The sequence below is a fragment of the Schistocerca cancellata genome, chromosome 4 (genome assembly GCF_023864275.1).
Source record: "Schistocerca cancellata isolate TAMUIC-IGC-003103 chromosome 4, iqSchCanc2.1, whole genome shotgun sequence".
Classification (NCBI taxonomy): Eukaryota; Metazoa; Arthropoda; class Insecta; order Orthoptera; family Acrididae; genus Schistocerca; species Schistocerca cancellata.
In genome coordinates this window covers 729,031,385-729,051,858 of record NC_064629.1, presented here as the reverse complement: position 1 = coordinate 729,051,858, position 20,474 = coordinate 729,031,385, and the positions used below count along the sequence as shown (strand labels likewise).

The 20,474-nt window shown below is 38.5% G+C and overlaps 1 protein-coding gene across 1 annotated transcript in view; it reads right to left on the bottom strand.

Moving 5' to 3' along the window:
* LOC126184771 (actin-like protein 6A) overlaps window positions 1-2,838 on the bottom strand; it is a 118,109-nt gene extending 115,271 nt beyond the window's left edge. Inside the window, exon 1 of the mRNA XM_049927324.1 lies at window positions 2,141-2,838. Within this exon, the coding sequence (XP_049783281.1) occupies window positions 2,141-2,752 (612 nt within the window). The 5' untranslated portion in view covers window positions 2,753-2,838. The remainder of the gene's footprint in view (window positions 1-2,140) is intronic.
* Window positions 2,839-20,474: the final 17,636 nt, after the last annotated feature.

The window sequence follows — 20,474 nt, the reverse complement described above, 5'->3', positions numbered from 1 at the left end:
AGAGATTGCCAATTTCTTTAAAGAGCCAAATGTTTTTACAGGTGCAAATTTAGGTGGTTCGTCCAATATACCTAGAAGAATAACAAGCTACATACAAATCACAGGAACACATCTTTAACAGTGACTAATAGAAGGCAAAAGCCAATCATGAGAGATCAGAAACACCAGACACTGAAGAGGATTGCCATACATGAAAGTAAATGTAATGTGACTTAACACTTTGACTGCCATACCTGTAATAGTACACTGTGTTCAGAGCAAGAAAGAATGCCATCCCCATAGTTCTATGGGCACAAGGACTGCCATGCCTATAATATTACACATATGGCAGTCCTAACTAAGATGATGAGCCTGCAATATTACGGGCATTCCAACAATGAAGACAACGCAGTATCAAGGGCATGACACAAAGTTTTAAGAAACACCAGAACACAAACATAACACTACACTATACACACATCCATTACACTCACCTACACTCCACAAACATACATCGGACACATCTCTCACGCATCCGCAAGTAAAGGGGCGAATGTGTACAGAGGAAGAACATCTTTTTCAATAGGTGGCTGAAATTTCCCCTTGGGATATCACAGCCAATGAAGCCGTATGACACTCACATTTTTTTAGTATAATTGCCACCTTGTAAAATTGTTTCTACACTCACATTCAACCATGAGCTGCACAAACTGAATGCCCTACACATGGGGATAGCTCTGTGATGCCATTACCAGTAGTATATTGGTTCTGTTGATGCTCTCCAAGGAAGAATTATGATCAAGACTTATGAAGATACATCACCAAGTCTTTCCAGTGGTCTAAATACTGTTCCAGGGCAACTTTATTCTAAGATGACTGTATCACAAGTAACACAACTACAGATAGGTCTGCTCAGTTGTAGTTTATCACGCATGTGTATAAACTTCGGCTTAGGTCTGACCAAGCATGTATGGAACACTGTAGATGATCTGTGGTAGTATTGTCATTGATGGGCAATGTTTGAGCTGGTTTTGAAGCAGAGAAGTGAAAACAGATTTGCTTACGTTACAATTGCTGGAATATGTACTTCAGGTTATGCATGACAAATGGCAATAAATACTACTAATAATTGTGACAGTAAATCAAAGGTGTACAATAGGCTACAGAAGACACAACAGCAGAGTAATCCTGTTTGTTCATGATGTGTTTACATTATGTACAGTCATGACAAGTGAAATTCGTAACTTTGAATTAATGGTTAGATCATACTTTACACTGATGGTGTTATAAACTCAAAACTCACCATAAATGAATTAAGCTTTGTCCCAATATTTACAGCATCTCAGAGTGGTGAACAGGATAAACAATGATTTAAATCAGAGGGGGACAACCTTATAATTTACTACAGGCGATAAATAATTCTTAGAATTATTAAGTATATAGTAAGCAGGAATCCTCCTCAAGTTTACTGACAGTAGTGACACAAACAAATTATACACCACATGAGACTCTAAAATGAACTGCACTACAAATGGCGGGCTTGTTTGACTTGTAGAAGAGTATCACAGAAACGTTGAGGAATCATAACTGGCATAAATCAAACAAACATATTTAACACTGACTGAAAATCTACTCAGAAAATACAAGAACATTTCATGGTTGGTTGGTTTGGACGATTGAAGGGATCAGACTGCTATGGTCATCGGTCCCAACATTTCATGGCAAGAGCTACGAGTATTATACATACGTTCAACTTAGAGTAATAGCAGCTTGGTTGGACGTGTGCAAACATGCAGTCCCATCTTAGTTCATTAATTAATGGAATAGGAACAAATCTTAATGTATGATTCAATAAAAAGTGCCCCCCCCTCCCCCCAGGATTTGTAGAGTGCAAATCATGGGAAAGGGGCTATCAAGGGAACTATCTAGCATTCATCCAAGGTGAATTAAAGAAATAAAGATAATTCTATGCACACGGCTACATTTATATCTGAAACACGTTCCATCCCAATGAAAGCCAATTTGGCTCAATCTTACACAAAGAGGATCACAACCACGAACAGCAGCTGGCTGAAACTGCGAGGTGGAGTAGTTATTGACGTTTTATTTATTTTTTTTTTCACTGCGCTGGGAATGTTTATTACATTACATTTATACAAACCTTCAGCAATTCTCCACACTGTGTAGTCAAAAAATCGCCAGCAAGTGGAGTTCGCACAATGCCACGTGACAGAACGAATCCGTCTTGGACTGGAACTGCTGAGGTATGAGTTGCTCCACTGTCAATCACTAACGCAGTCGTGCGTCTGTTTGCGAACGTGGTTAAGGCAGCATTTTTTACTAAAAAAAATGCTGGAACCTTGAACTTTTCAAACATAAGTTCTGTCAATTGTTCGCGTTTCCTTCTTACATTCCACGCCGGTTCCGAAATGAGAATGGGATGGTGTTCGGAACGTGAGTGAAAACATGTGTCATAAGCAAACTCCAACATTTTTTCAAATGAGTCCCAATCGTCAATCATACCATCCTTAAAGAAAGATGCGCTCTCCATACCGCCCCGGGGTATATTAATATCATTGCCAAACAAATATTTTTTCGGTTGTGTTACGTAGGAACACGACGCTTTTCCAGCTTCCGTCGAACTCAAATGATCTAAAATTCCAACTTGAGATGGCAATTCCATTCTTGGACTATCATCTTGCGAACACCCTATTCGCACTGTATAATGTCCAACATCTATCACCACTGAATAAGAATCTTCTGAAACTTCCATACTACCGCCCCAAATAGAACTACAGCTTCACTACTTTCTACCGGTAGAACTAAGTTTGTAAACAAACAATGCTTCTCTCGCACTCACAAAACGATACCCAATACACAAATTCGAGTAATCGATAACTCATCGGGGTGTGCTTCTACGGCAAAACTCCACCAAATTATCAAGATATGTAATGTAACTGTATTAAATCTCTCAGTGAGACTGCTCTCATATACCAACAATAAGACATCCTTCTCAAGTTATCAACAAGATATGTAAAGTAATTGTATTTAATCTCTACGCGAGACTGCACACACAACCAACTCACTAACTAACTAGCTCTCAAACAATAAGACGATAGCAATTATACGTTTTAGAAACAAATGTTGTAAAATTCATCTCCGAATAAAATAGAGATAGTGGTTGATTAAGGTCTATTTAAAGACTCGACGTCAACAAAACGGCCAAATGACCGTGTTTATATGCAGCAGCTAGCCCTTGTTTCACGCAACACGTCCGACCTGGGAAATCCTACCCGTAGTGCGTCGGGGCGAGCTGCGGCAACATTTACTGTGCGTAGTTTATATCCACTATGGGCTAAATTTCGTTAAATAAGACTGCGGTCCTTGCATTATATTCTGTGATAATTGTACATACACGTCGGAAATGACGGCATGAGTAAAAATATTGGGTTAATCCGCTATTAAACGAGAGATCAATATACGGAAAGTCTGCGCTTCTATGCACCAAACTGAAAAGCAAATCAAGACAAGTTTTTCGAATACTGCAGTACGTCTGTTAACCCGTTTGAAATGCTTTGAGCATTGTTAGAGTCGGTGTTTCTAAAAGCAACACAACCATGATAGAATGTATCAGTGCAGAGGAAAAACTCCCAGTAACCTAACATAGGCTCATTTGGAAGCATGACGGCTCAAATCCGAGCCTGACCATCCTGATGTAGGTTTTCCGCGATTTCTCTATACCGCTCCAGGCAAATGCAGGGTCGGTTCCTTTGAAAGGGCACGGTCTATTTCCTTCCCCATCCTTCTACATCTACATCTACATCCTACTCCGCAAGCCACCTGACGGTGTGTGGCGGAGGGTAACTTGAGTACCTCTATCGGTTCTTCCTCCTATTCCAGTCTCGTATTGTTCGTGGAAAGAAGGATTGTCGGTATGCCTCTGTGTGGCCTCTAATCTCTCTGATTTTATCCTCATGGTCTCTTCGCGAGATATACGTAGGAGGGAGCAATATGCTGCTTGACTCCTCAGTGAAGGTATGTTCTCGAAACTTCAACAAAAGCCCGTACCGAGCTACTGAGCGTCCCTCTTGCAGAGTCTTCCACTGGAGTTTATCTATCATCTCTGTAACGCTATCGCGATTACTAAATGATCCTGTAACGAAGCGCGCTGCTCTCTGTTGGATCTTCCCTATATCTTCTATCAACCGTATCTGGTACGGATCCCACACTGCTGAGCAGTATTCAAGCAGTGGGCGAACAAGCGTACTGTAACCTACTTCCTTTGTTTTCGGATTGCATTTCCTTAGGATTCTTCCAATGAATCTCAGTCTGGCATCTGCTTTACCGTCGATCAACATTATATGATCATTCCATTTTAAATCACTTCTAATGCGTACTCCCAGATAATTTATGGTATTAACTGCTTCCAGTTGCTGACCTGCTATTTTGTAGCTAAATGATAAAGGATCTATCTTTCTGTGTATTCGCAGCACATTACACTTGTCTACATTCAGATTCAATTGCCATTCCCTGCACCATGCGTCAATTCGCTGCAGATCCTTCTGCATTTCAGTACAATTTTCCATTGTTACAACCTCTCGATACACCACAGCATCATCTGCAAAAAATCTCAGTGAACTTCCGATGTCATCCACCAGGTCATTTATTTATATTGTGAATAGCAACGGTACTATGACACTCCCCTGCGGCATACCTGAAATCACTCTTACTTCCGAAGACTTCTCTCCATTGAGAATGACATGCTGCGTCCTGTTATCTAGGAACTCCTCAATCCGATCACACAATTGGTCTGATAGTCCGTATGCTCTTACTTTGTTCATTAAACGACTGTGGGGAACTGTATCGAACGCCTTGCGGAAGTCAAGAAACACGGCATCTACCAGTGAACCCTTGCCTATGGCCCTCTCAGTCTCATGGACGAACAGCGCGAGCTGGGTTTCACATGACCGTCTTTTTCGAAACCCATGCTGATTCCTACAGAGTAGATTTCTAGTCTCCAGAAAAGTCATTATACTCGAACACAATACGTGTTCCAAAATTCTACAACTGATCGACGTTAGAGATATAAGTCTATAGTTCTGCACATCTGTTCGACGTCCCTTCTTGAAAACGGGGATGACATGTGTCCTTTTCCAGTCCTTTGGAACGCTACGCTCTTCTAGAGACCTACGGTACATCGCTGCAAGAAGGGGGGCAAGTTCCTTCGCGTACTCTGTGTAAAATTGAACTGGTATCCCATCAGGTCCAGAGGCCTTTCCTCTTTTGAGCGATTTTAATTGTTTCTCTATCCCTCTGTCGTCTATTTCGATATCTACCATTTTGTCATCTGTGCGACAATCTAGAGAAGGAACTACAGTGCAATCTTCCTCTGTGAAACAACTTTGGAAAAAGACATTTAGTATTTCGGCCTTTAGTCTGTCATCCTCTGTTTCAGTACCATTTTGGTCACAGAGTGTCTGGACATTTTGTTTTGATCCACCTACAGCTTTGACATAAGACCAAAATTTCTTAGGATTTTCTGCCAAGTCAGTACATAGAACTTTATTTTCGAATTCATTGAACGCCTCTCGCATAGCCCTCCTCACACTACATTTCGCTTCGCGTAATTTTTGTTTGTCTGCAAGGCTTTGGCTATGTTTGTGTTTGCTGTGAAGTTCCCTTTGCTTCCGCAGCAGTTTTCTAACTCGGTTGTTGCACCATGGTGGCTCTTTTCCATCTCTTACGATCTTGCTTGGCACATACTCATCTAACGCATTATCTGACGAGATACCCTTAAGATTCTACAGTGATTATGCTAAAGAACTTGCCCCCTTTCTATCAGCAATTTATCGTAGATCGCTGGAAGAACGTAAAGTACCTAGCGACTGGAAGAAAGCGCAGGTCGTTCCCATTTTCAAGAAGGGTCATAAATCAGATGCGAATAATTATAGGCCTATTTCGCTTACGTCAATCTGTTGTAGAATAATGGAACATGTTTTGTGTTCTCGTATTATGACGTTCTTAGATAATACAAATCTCCTTCATCATAACCAACATGGATTCCGCAAACAGAGATCATGTGAAACTCAGCTCGCCCTATTTGCCCAAGAAATTCACAGTGCCGTAGACACTGGCGAGCAGATTGATGCCGTATTCCTGGACTTCAGGAAGGCATTTGATACGGTTCCGCACTTACGTTTAATGAAAAAAATACGAGCTTACGGAATATCGGACCAGGTTTGTGATTGGATTCAGGATTTCCTAGAAGAAAGAACACAACATGTCATTCTTAACGGTTCAAAATCTGCAGATGTAGAGGTAATTTCGGGAGTACCGCAAGGAAGCGTGATAGGACCTTTATTGTTTACAATATACATAAATGACTTAGTTGACAACATAGGTAGCTCCGTGAGGCTATTTGCAGATGACACGGTTGTCTACAAGAAAGTAGCAACATCAGAAGACTCGTACGTACTCCAGGAAGACCTGCAGAGGATTAATGCATGGTGCGACAGCTGGCAGCTTTCCCTAAACGTAGATAAATGTAATATATTGCGCATACATAGGGGCAGAAATCCATTCCAGTACGATTATGCCATAGGTGGTAAATCATTGGAAGCGGTAACGACCGTAAAATACTTAGGAGTTACTATCCGGAGCGATCTGAAGTGGAATGATCACATAAAACAAATAGTGGGAAAAGCAGGCGCCAGGTTGAGATTCATAGGAAGAATTCTAAGAAAATGTGACTCATCGACGAAAGAAGTAGCTTACAAAACGCTTGTTCGTCCGATTCTTGAGTATTGCTCATCAGTATGGGACCCTTACCAGGTTGGATTAATAGAAGAGATAGACATGATCCAGCGAAAAGCAGCGCGATTCGTCATGGGGACATTTAGTCAGCGCGAGAGCGTTACGGAGATGCTGAACAAGCTCCAGTGGCGGACACTTCAAGGAAGGCGTTACGCAATACGGAGAGGTTTATTATCGAAATTACGAGAGAGCACATTCCGAGAAGAGATGGGCAACATATTACTACCGCCCACATATATCTCGCGTAATGATCACAACGAAAAGATCCGAGAAATTAGAGCAAATACGGAGACTTACAAGCAGTCGTTCTTCCCACGCACAATTCGTGAATGGAACAGGGAAGGGGGGATCAGATAGTGGTACAATAAGTACCCTCCGCCACACACCGTAAGGTGGCTCGCGGAGTATAGATGTAGATGTAGATGTAGATTATGTACGTCGGTTTTGAACTTTGTCCACTGATCCTCAACACTATCTGTACTTGAGACAAAATTTTTGTGTTGAGCCAACAGGTACTCTGAAATCTGCTTTTTGTCACTTTTTCTAAACAGAAAAATCTTCCTGCCCTTTTTAATATTCCTATTTACGGCTGAAATCATCGATGCCGTAACCGCTTTATGATCGCTGATTCCCTGTTCTTCGTTAACTTTTTCAAATAGTTCGGGTCTGTTTGTCACCAGAAGGTCTAATATGTTATCGCCACGAGTCGGTTCTCTGTTTAACTGCTCAAGGTAGTTTTCAAATAAACCCCTAAAAAAATTTCACTTGATTCTTTGTCCCTGCCACCCATTATGAACGTTTGAGTCTCCCAGTCTATATCCGGCAAATTAAAATCTCCACCCAGAACTATAACATGGTGGGGAAATCTACTCGAAATATTTTCCAAATTATCCTTCAGGTGTTCAGCCACAACAGCTGCTGAGCCAGGGGGCCTATAGAGACATCCAATTACCATGTCTGAGCCTGTTTTAACCGTGACCTTCACCCAAATCATTTCACATTTCGGATCTCCGTCAATTTCCTTCGATACTATTGCACTTCTTATCGCTATAAACACGCCTCCCCCTTCACTGTCCAGCCTGTCTCTGCGGTATACATTCCAATCTGAGTTTAGGATTTCATTACTGTTTACGTCTGGTTTCAGCCAACTTTCTGTCCCTAGTTGTGACCGTTTATTAATGAGAGCAGTTCTGGGACCTATCTATAGACGCTCCTGCAGTTTACTATTAGCACATTAATATTGTTATTCCCTGTTGCATTTTGCCTACTCCTACATTGCCGCGTCTCAGGAGGCGTCTTGTCGGGCCTAGGGAGGGGATTCTCTAACCTAAAAAACCCCCATGTGCACTCCACACGTACTCCGCTACCCTTGTAGCCGCTTCCGGCGTGTAGTGCACGCCTGACCTATTCAGGGGGACCCTACATTTCTCCACCCGATAGCGGAGGTCGAGAAATTTGCACCCCAGATCTCCGCAGAATCGTCTGAGCCTCTGGTTTAAGACTTCCACTCGGCTCCAAACCAGAGGACAGCGATTGGTTCTGGGAACGATACTAAAAATAGTTAGCTCTGATTCCACCCCGCGAGTGAGGTTTTCCGCCTTCACCAATTCCGCCAACCGCCTGTACGAACTGAGGATGACCTCTGAACCCAGACGGCAGGAGTCATTGGTGCCGACATGAGCAACAATTTGCAGTCGGGTGCACCCAGTGCTCTCTATCGCCGCCGGTAGGGCCTCCTCCACATCTCGGATGAGACCCCCCCCCCCCCCCCCCCGGCAAGCAGACAGAGTGAACACTGGCCTTCTTCCCCGAACTTCCCGCTATTTCCCTAAGGGGCTCCGTCACCCGCCTAACGTTGGAGCTCCCTTGAAACGATCCGAACTTTGCTTCTGCTCTAATGACTTCGATGCCACTGGGACACTAAACCGCAATCCTCCTTTTTTAAAAAAAGGTACGCTTGTTTTCCATTATTCTCTCTATAATTTAAGGAGAAATATTTCTTTAAATAGTTTTTGCCAATGTTAAAATTCTTTGCTCTCAAACAACTTACAAAACGTATCACTGCAAATCAAATAGTGAAACAAAAGGTTCTTCGCTGGTTGTCTCGATTTCTTCGGCACATTGTGATACAGCGCTAGATTAGCAGAATCACCACTTCTTCCTTGTTGGTTTTTCACATATTTCATATACGAATCCTTCTTGATTTTCCATCTTTTCTGTACTTCTGCCCCAGAAGGTCACCAATAAAAGCGTTACAAATTTATGTAATTACTTCCTGCTTATGTAATAGCTGCTATTTAAAATGAAACGATTTTACAGATTTACTTACGAAAGAATTTTTCTGCTATAAGTCAAGATTTTCTTTTTATTTATATTTTGCATGACACGTTTCGGGTAATGATTTCAGTTTTCGGTATGCTAAGTGATGTTTTCGATGTGTGAGATGTTGCATTGTTTTGTTCTCTTTACTGTAATGCATAAAAACACGTGCAGTTTTAAATTAATATTTGATCTTTGTATAGAGTTAATGGCGAGATCTGGAAAGAGCTTCTACTTACAGTTTTCCTGTTTTACAGTTGTGCAGAAACTCACACAAATTGAATATCTCACACTATTTTCTGTACAAGGTATACAACGAAATTAGCAAAATTACATAAACAAACGGTTGCAAAGACGTTTTTATATGTAGACAACAGAAGGAACACTATATGTCATCTACAGCCTGTGTACATAACAAGTATACAAGCTCTCACAGAAACTGAATAAAATACCAACGAAGAATTGTACAGATGAAACAATATATTCCATAAAAAAACAGCATGGTCTTAGCTGATGAACTGTAAGCCAAAAGTCTCCCTGAAGATGCTCAGTTTTTATCGCCAGACATTGTCAGTCTTTATGAAAACCAGAGGCGTAACGAATGCATGCAGACCTCGAACTTTAGGGACTCACGAAAACCAAATAAAATATTATTGTTAATATCATTATTCGTATTAATATTAAATGAATATAAGATTAAAGCATATATAGAAATATAAATACAGGTATATGCATAAGATAAATAGGCAACTCAAATGCCAGGCCCCACAGAAATGATCAGATCACAAGGATTTCATAGAGTCGGTCAGTAGCATAGGTTTAAGAGTGTGTGAAAAATGTTTCACCTTGCCGTCTCTCGTAACACTTGGCTTGCAGCATACTCCTTGGACATCACAAAAGAGTAGCGCATACTAGTTTTTACAAAACAATGACAACAATGAAAATTTAAAGCAAAGTATCACATTTAGGTAGAAAATTACTCCTTGCTGTTGTGTAGTGTACCAGAGACTGTATAATGCGTATTTTTTCTAAATATTTGACTTTTGTCACACCTTTATTCTACAACAATGTCAAGTATCCAGTTTCGTATTGTGATGTAGTAACGAGCAGATGACAGACAACTCAGATGAGCTCTGTGTGTAGGAGGTTAATAACAGCTGTTTCGTGAAGTGCTGTGATATTTTCAAACTTGAATTGAAGAGTTTAAACTTAAACATTTTTTCGTATTTATCTGTGTACTTCTGTAGAAATATGAAACTTTTATAATTAACTATGAACGTCTAAATTGTACACAAAAAAGAAGGAATCAAGAATTACTAAAAGAAACATATAAATCAGTGAAAATGTATTGTCTCTTCCTAGTGGTAGTGCTAGGTCAATGATTCTTGAAGTTTACAGCGCCATAAGTGAGTGCACTTCTGAAGTGAAGAGTGATAACAGCAATTGTGAAAGTGGAAAAGAATATTGTCACAAAATCGCGATAAATATAATTCATATCAATATCGCAAACCATTCAAATTACTTTGCAGTTTATCAGTTTGATGTGGATGATGAAACTAAAAAGTTCTTTCTTAGACACAATCCTTGTTAGTCAGTGAATACATTCCCCAAAAATGTTATGCAGGGAAGCAGGTCCTTCTCCACTAAATATTACTAAAGAAAAGTGAGGATATATGGAAACAGGTTCTCAAACACATTGTGAATGAGACATTAACATTGACATCCAGTAATATAGCCCTTTCAGATATAGGAAGGAAACTGTAAAATTGAACATTGGAGACTTTAAAACAATTATCAAAATTCTCACAAAGTATGATCAGGTATTACCTGACCTAATAAGCAAACTAAAACGTATGCACAAAGTACCTTAGCCCTTAAATTAAAAACGTATTAATTAATGTCCTATACCATAGAGTTAAAAAAGAAATTATTAACGACATTACAGGTACCCCATTCTTTTCTGTAATTACAGATACAACATAGGACATTACAAAAAGAGATCAATTAATTCAGATACTTAGATATGTTAAGTTTAACATGATGTCACTGGAAAGCCTAGCGACATGAAGATAAATAAAAGATTTGTAGGTTACTCTGAAATAAAAGATCAAAGTGCATTAGGAATACAAAAGAAAATACTAAATACAACCGGCATAAACGGATTCTTGTTAATTAAATGCCATGTCAGACTGATCACAGTTGTGTAACGAGAATTCAACAAAGACAAAGAACTGCAAAATATGTATATTGTGCCGTGCATAATTCAAATCTAGTGCTTAACGATAATGCATGTGGAATTCAAGAAGTCAGGTCCTTTTATTACACAGTTGAAACGTTGTACCTTTTCTTGAGTTATAGTACTAAAAGATGTCAGCTTTAGGTATAATTTGTATCTTAAGAGGGCTAGTATATGAGTTATTGTCAAAAATGGATTATTTTTACTTTTTGTCTTAAGAATTATCCGTGGTTTTCTAAATAAGAAAAAGTTTACTTCAAGGAAATTGTACTGAAGAAAGTCTCACATAATTTCGTTCTCACTTGTTTGTTTATTACGACTTTTTAGCCGTTAATGTCTTAGTGGTTCAAGATTATTAGACAAGAGTTTTAACAACTGTATATAGGAACGAATACCAAAAACTGTTCAGGAAGGACTAAATACTTTGAAAATAGGTGTGTTGGATGTGATGCTATGTTTCAATGATGGTGCAGTGTCGAGGTTTGAGGTTATGGAATTGATGTGATGCCTGTTGGACTAAATATGCAAAGCGCATTAATCGCCACTGAGTGGAAGAGAGTCTTCAAAGCAGAGAAAACAGTGTTGAAAGCCATCAAAGAAGCAAGAATAAGAAGAAGTCTGAAAAAGAAAAGGGACTGAGAACAACACCAGAAACATGATGAATACAGACCTGGGATGCATTAGTGTTATACAGAGTTGGTAGAGAAACAAGCTTTAATTTTAATTTCTCAGAAGTTCCGATTTTTTATGATCTGGTACACAATAGTTAAAAGTCATTAAAGATAAATGGTTGAAATTTTGTATACTGTTTTATTACATACTTAATTAAAAAGTAAACTATACTTATGACTTAAAATTGAAAACTGGAGACCTTTGAAAAGAAAAAGTGTGAGTTAATTACTGACATTTTTAACAATTATTACTAAAAAAATTTTGAACCATAATTTATCACTGCAGCAGCTTTTTAAAAGTTTGCTTTAAACATACTAGTGTAAAGATCTTCCAGACAAAATTCAAGCTTCTACTTTATACTTTTTTATTATTTATGTACAGCACAAGCATCTATGCTGTACATAAATAATTAACATACTTAATTTCACTTGCAATTCAGAAAAAAATATGAGACCAAAATCTGTAGTTCATACATCAAAAATCGTTCCCAAAATCTCTGTTAAAAATGGTAAGCATCACATGGGCTCACAACTCTTTTTCTTTGAGCTACACTATTTCGAAAAGTGACAATTTTTTCAAGATTTCCCCATGAGTTCAAGAACCAACCCATTAAAAAGCCTTTGTCCAACAAGTTAGTCTTTGAGATACTTTCTGTTAAAGCTCTTCATTATGTTTATGTCCATATACTTAATTCTCTCTCAAAAATAATATTGATTCTAAGGAAGGAGAAGGAGAACAAGCTGTTATTTTGAAAAACCAATTACATAAATTTGAATTCGTTTTCCAGATAGTGCTGTAATCAAAGATTACTAATTTAGCAACTCAAATTATGGTGTCGAAAAATGTAGAGTCTCATGAAGCAAGTTCTCTTGTTCATAATGCAGCTGGTAATTTACATTGCTATTAAAACAATTTTTAAGAAGCAATGTCATTAGGCATTTCACCACCATTTGAAAATAAAAGAATTCATAAAGGAAAAAATCATTTTGATGAACTGTGTCAAGATGAATGGCTAGTGGGTCAACATATGTACTTAGGTATCACTGTTTTTTATGTCTGTTTGGACATTATCTTAGACCAGTCGAAAATCAGATTTGAGTGTATGCATAATGCGAACCATTTCTACAAAATTATTTTCCAAAATTTCAAAATACTGCATTCAACAATGTGATTTACTATACAATGGCAATTTTTCAAAATAAATATGAGAATTTATCCAAGCAATTCCCAAACCAAGAAATACATTCAAAAACACTTTAAGAAAATTTCAGGTAGCCTCATTAATCTCTGTAGTTGACATAATAAAACTATAAGTAACAGAGAATTCTACTAGTGTTCCAGATTTATGTACAATATTTTACCTGTTTTTAACTATTTCTGCTGCTGTTTCTTCAGCTGAATACTCATTTTCGAATATCCGACTTATAAAGAACTATCTGTGGGATCCTATGGCCCAAGACTGACTCACTGAACTCAGCCTCTTCAGTATCAAAAGTGACAGAGCTAGATCTAATGATGTCAGGGAAATCATCAATAACTTTGCATCACAGAAAGCAACCTGCATAGTCCAGTTTCACCAGAAATCAAGGTGAGAACAGTGTGGCGTTTTGTTTAATACTTTGATAATCTGAACAAATACTCCCTTTGCTTATATTACATGGGATAAAAACAACAAACTGCATTAAATTTTTACTCTGCCCTCTTTATTTAAAGTTATGTCAGTTACTGGTAAGTTATATATAATATTTTAGAGGGTTCAGATTTTTATTTTTGCAGGTGGGTCTGTATTGCATACATTACACCTTTGACTCAAACATACCTATACAAGAAGCTGTACAAGTAATGCAAAAGAACCTTACAAATCATAAGAAGCTTGCATACACAGGTAATATTGAAATTATTGAACTCCTCCAGCTAATCCAAAGTTAGAGCTATTTTACATTTCATGGCAACATCTATAAATAGCTACATGGCTTCGCAATGGGGTAAAGTTCATCTAGTACTACAGCTGACATATACATAAATCATTTGGAACAAAAATTGTTTAACAGGCAAGGACCCTGTCTAAAAGAAATTTGACATTATAAGAGATGTGTAGATGACATACTATTGCTAGTGAAAGGGGATGCCAAAGACATAGTGGATATTCTACACTGTTTCAATAAAAATGAAAATATAAATTACTTCAACATTGGTATAAGAACTACACAAGAGCATCAGTTACCTAGACCTAAATATCACAAGACACAACAGATCTTACTGAAGCGCCACATCCCCCAGCACTGCACATTCTTCAGTTTACAGACAGATCATGTACATGTAGCCAGTGCTAAATGGCCCACAGCATAAAAAACATGCGGAATGCAGCTATCTATGAGCATGCAGTGTCCGAAAATGCATTGTGCAGGCAGTCCCATTAAACAAACAGTGGTCTATATTGTTGGCATAAATTCCAGCACAAATGCGTGTTAAGAAAACGCTTATGTATCCATTGCCTCAGACGGTGGTGAATTCACACTATCCAGAAAGTCAATGCAATGTCGCCTAGTACTATCGCCTCCTTTAATGAACAGACTATTTGGCTTAACAAAGTTGAACTAACTAGTTTTCCTTGGCCAGTTGTCGAGAAAAGAAGACAGATCGCTGTGGGCATTAGTCAACTACACTATAAAACAAAAAAAGAAACGACACACCATGAAGGAATTATCTGAGTGGGACGAAAATCGACAGACGTGATGTAAATGTACAAACAAACAAATAATTACAATTTCAGAAAAACTTGAATGATTTACTCTCAAATTTAGCAGTCAATAACAGGCATTATCTTGATGAAATGTAATCTCAGGATGTCTTGTCATGAAGGGAAAAGGAATGGTGCATATAACATCATCAACAGCCAAAGCAGTCCTGCTATGAAAAGGAGTGTTACCATAGACCATCACTCCTGGTTGTCGGGCTGCATGACAGGCGGCAGTCAGATTGATTTCCCACCACTTACCATGGTGTCTACAGACACTTACCGGCCTGGAATCTCAATTATTGCAACAGAATTGACTTCAGTTAATAGTCCCTCTTCAAACTGAACCCTGATGGACAGCGAAGATGTTTCTGGAGACACCACAGTCAGTGGTGCAATACCAACCTAACTGTCGCCCGCCATATGGCCCAACAGCCAGGAGTGATGGTCTGGGGTACCATTTCCTTTCATAGCAGGACCCCTTTGGTTGTCATCCGCAGAACCCTCACAGCACAACTGCACATTGCCGATATTCTACACTCCATTTTGTTGCCCTTCATGGCAAGCCATCCTGGGTTTACATTTCAGTAAGATAATGCTTATCTGCACATGGTGAGAATTTCTATTGTTTGTCTTTGTGCTTTCCAAACTTTACGTTGGTCAGGTAGGTCGCTGGTGGATCTCTCCCCACTTGAGGAAGTCTGGAGCATTGTGAGCAAGACCTTCCAATCAGCTTGAGATGTCGAAAATCGAATGCGTTAATTGAGCAGAATTTGGCACGGGATCCCTCAGAAGGACATCTACCAAGTCTGTCCATCAGTGTCTAGCCGAATAAGTGCTTCCATAATGGCCAGATGTAGACATATGACTTACTGACTTTCTCAATTTGTGAAGCTCTTCCACTTGAATAAATCATCCAGATTTTCTGAAATTGTAATAGTTTGTTTGCTTGTACATATACATCACACCTACTGGCTCCCAATCCTTTCATGGTGCATCTTTTTTGTCTTAGAGCATTGATATTGAAAATGGAAGTGCTGTGGTATTTAATTTATTTCAGTAGAGTTAATTACAGTTTCACAGATATACATATCCCTTCAGCCAAAGATTAGCTGAATTTCAGTGATTTCAAACATTTTCATACATTACGACTCTTGTTGATTTCAACACACACTCAACGACTATCTCTCATAAATGGAGTTCCACTACTGCTGGTTAGGCACAAAATGGTGAACAAAAGCCGAAATATGAGCAAGATATATTTTACATAGCCCATATGTACCTCTTCCTACGAAATATTTCTTCCAATGCCACATTTTTCACACACTTATTGCATATGTAAATATCCTGGCAGTAAAGCAGAAACTAATATGGTCACATGTGTACACCAATTTAGGTCTTTTCCCATTCAACTCACTGTTATTAATCTCTTAGATTTTAAGAATTACAATGCTGATTCCCAAGCTCATCATTAGAAAGCCTGGTACATGAAAGCAGAATGTCAAGAGTCTTAAACTTAGTAAGACAGCATATACCTACTGGAAATGATACTCCAATAGTTACAAGGTGACACTTTCCAATATTTTTATGGAATTATACACATCAGTAACACTCATTGTTTCCCTGAAATATATTTCAAAACCTCGCTGCTCTGGTGTCTTCTAAAACATATCCTTTGCTTTACTTTGTTTTAGATGTATTTGTACTAAGTTACACTAAAGAATGAGAAGACCATTACATTGTGATTGGATAGGATTAATTTCTTGAAACTGTATTTCCATTTTGTATCAGCTGTCATCAACATAAGTGAAAAATAATAGAAACTGTGTCATAGCAATGTAAAAATCTGCCAGACTACAAATTTTCTTGTTATGTAAGTCTATCCTTAAGTGCATAAAGTGACGACAAACCTAACAACCTATGAGGAGAAAAGTGTTTTGAAATTTTCCTATTTAAGAAACTGCCACTGTGAGGCTGCACCTGTGCCTAGCCGTGGCATTATGTCTGATGTTTAGAGTGCAGAAGAGGCTCTGATTACAACAAGAAATTAAGGAAAACGTATTACAGGCACATCCAGAAAAGTTAAGTGTATAAGTATACAATGAAGGGTCCAAATATTATACAGATATTTCTACAGTTAATGTGGCAAAAAGTTTAACCCAGATACGGCTGTTGTCTTCCTGGAAGGATTTTTACAGTGGCGCTTAAAACTGCTTATAACACTTAGTTATTCTGCTTGTCAATAGATGGCATTAGTATACACTTCATCCAATAGACCCTTCCCATTGTTTAAAACATAATTTAGCTTCCATTGTTGAGTCACGCTTATTCTGTGTGCATGTGAAAACTTGGTGTGCTGAAAATGGATTATCTGTCCGACTTTCTCATCGACGGGTAAGTACAATGTCTGTGTGCATATACAGAGTTATTACAAATGATTGAAGCGATTTCACAGCTCTACAATAACTTTATTATTTGAGATATTTTCACAATGCTTTGCACACACATACAAAAACTCAAAAAGTTTTTTTAGACATTCACAAATGTTCGATATGTGCCCCTTTAGTGATTCAGCAGACATCAAGTCGATAATCAAGTTCCTCCCACACTCGGCGCAGCATGTCCCCATCAATGAGTTCGAAAGCATCGTTGATGCGAGCTCGCAGTTCTGGCACGTTTCTTGGTAGAGGAGGTTTAAACACTGAATCTTTCACATAACCTCACAGAAAGAAATCGCATGGGGTTAAGTCGGGAGAGCGTGGAGGCCACGACATGAATTGCTGATCATGATCTCCACCACGACCGATCCATCGGTTTTCCAACCTCCTGTTTAAGAAATGCCGAATCATGATGGAAGTGCGGTGAAGCACCATCCTGTTGAAAGATGAAGTCGGCGCTGTCGGTCTCCAGTTGTTGCATGAGCCTATTTTCCAGCATGTCCAGATACACGTGTCCTGTAACGTTTTTTTCACAGAAGAAAAAGTGGCCATAAACTTTAAACCGTGAGATTGCACAAAACACGTTAACTTTTGGTGAATTGCGAATTTGCTGCACGAATGCGTGAGGATTCTCTACCGCCCAGATTCGCACATTGTGTCTGTTCACTTCACCATTAAGAAAAAATGTTGCTTCATCACTGAAAACAAGTTTCGCACTGAACGCATCCTCTTCCATGAGCTGTTGCAACCGCGCCGAAAATTCAAAGCGTTTGACTTTGTCATCGGGTGTCAGGGCTTGTAGCAATTGTAAACGGTAAGGCTTCTGCTTTAGCCTTTTCCGTAAGATTTTCCAAACCGTCGGCTGTGGTACGTTTAGCTCCCTGCTTGCTTTATTCGTCGACTTCCGCGGGCTACGCGTGAAATTTGCCCGCACGCGTTCAACCGTTTCTTCGCTCACTGCAGGCCGACCCGTTGATTTCCCCTTACAGAGGCATCCAGAAGCTTTAAACTGCGCATACCATCGCCGAATGGAGTTAGCAGTTGGTGGATCTTTGTTGAACTTCGTCCTGAAGTGTCGTTGCACTGTTATGACTGACTGATGTGAGAGCATTTCAAGCACGACATACGCTTTCTCGGCTCCTGTCGCCATTTTGTCTCACTGCTCTCTCGAGCACTCTGGCGGCAGAAACCTGAAGTGCGGCTTCAGCCGAACAAAACTTTATGAGTTTTTCTACGTATCTGTAGTGTGTCATGACCATATGTCAATGAATGGAGCTACAGTGAATTTATGAAATCGCTTTAATCATTTGTAATAGCCCTGTATTTATTAGAGATATAATTATTCTCATAAAATCTCAGAATATTGTGTTATATTACTAAAGGATAATATAGATATGATAATATAGATATTTCTTTGCCAAATATTACCTCCATGACCATCTATTTAAGCACATCCTTCTAAAAGGACATTAGCTTATTGCATATAAAAATCAGACATAGTGTTTGATGCCATTTCCATTTCGTTACAACGTAATTACGTGTACCTATACAAACTTTTAGCGACAAAGTTTGTGGTTTTAATCACTAAAATGTATATAATATGCCCTTAAACACATTTAACATCACATAGTTTTTTTTATTCTCGTTGTTTTAATATCAGAATTGAGACCCCATGTTTATACTACTTTTTCATAAATTCTGATATAAAAATCCCATTTACGAAAGTACTTTTTACAAGCCACCCTTTTGTATAGGATTACTCTTATTTACTTATATGCAAATAAAGTGGAGCAGTAAGAGTAAATACTATTACAAGTATCGCTAATATAAGCAAAAAACTACATTTCCTGCACAGCTATTTACAGGGAATGTTTGACATTAGATGAACTTCTTGAAATTATAGAGAGTACTGATGATGGCATTCCTGAAAATGGTTTGGATGTTACTTTGTTACCACCCAAGAACGTTACAGATGATCTGACAGATGAAGATTATGGTGATGAAGAAGCACCAAATATTGATAATGTTCCAGCAAGTCAGTTGAAACTTCCATCTGCAATTTGCAGTAAGGCTATGTCTAAAAACATAGAAATTCCAGTTCCATCTATCTTTACCAATTATGGAGATACTAACCTCTCATAAACTAGAGATTCTTGGCCTTCCACATCCATTGCTGCAGTATCCTATGCAACACCAAAAAATCCACTGCACTAAAACAAAAAAAAAACAGTTAAACCGTCTCATACATACAACTTCGTAAAACAGACACTTTCACCTACAACCACAGTCTGGCCACAAATGAGTACTGCTTAGCATTCATTGAGGTCACCATTATAATATTTTGAACTATTTTGTGATAATGATGTTATAAGCACAGTGGTGAAACATGCCAACCAATACACAACGAAGAGGAACCGACTTGGAGATTGATCTGAAGAGGCAATGATATGTTTTTTAGCTATTTTGCTGCTTAGTTGTTACGTCGTCCTGCCAAGGAAAGAGATGTATTGGCAGATTTCAACAGATGTACACAACATTTTAGTTTCTAATGCAATATCTAGGGATCGCTTCAAGTTCATTATGTCAAATATTCATGTTTGCAGCAACGATGAACTTGATAGTGCTGATAGGTTCGACCCCTTATAACCATGATAAATAAAAAATGCAGAGAACATACGCCTGATATGCAAAATCATTCAGTCGACGAAAGCATGGTGCCTCATTTTGGGAGGCATTTCATTGAATACCTGTCACTGCAATTCTGGAATCAAACTGCTGTGTTGTTACGCAGAGACGAAGACCACCTAAAATGGTAAATATTGCTTCTAGATATGACAAGCTGGAACATTATATTGCAAATTTGCCACTAGACCCACAGGAAAGAAGAAACAATTTTACTGTCACCAACGTAAAAAAAAATCTGCAATGCAGTGCATTAAATGTAGTGTACCACTTCATGTATCATGTTTCATACTGTTTCACACAAAATAGTAAAGCAGTATTGTTTGAATAGTTAAATAGCGACATTGTGTTAAGTGAATGTATATTCAGCTAAAATCCTTCAAGAAGGATGGGCCGTTTTTCAAAATCCATGCAAATAAAAATTGTAAAACTACTATATACATGTAATTTTCATTATAATTAAGTGATTAAATAAAGTTTTTATCAAAATGCAAACAAAACATAAATTAGCCTTATCTGGGTTAACGAGTATCGTATTTTAATGTGCTGCAAAAGAAATAAACATGCATCAGAAAATGGTATTAGTACGAAAATAAAA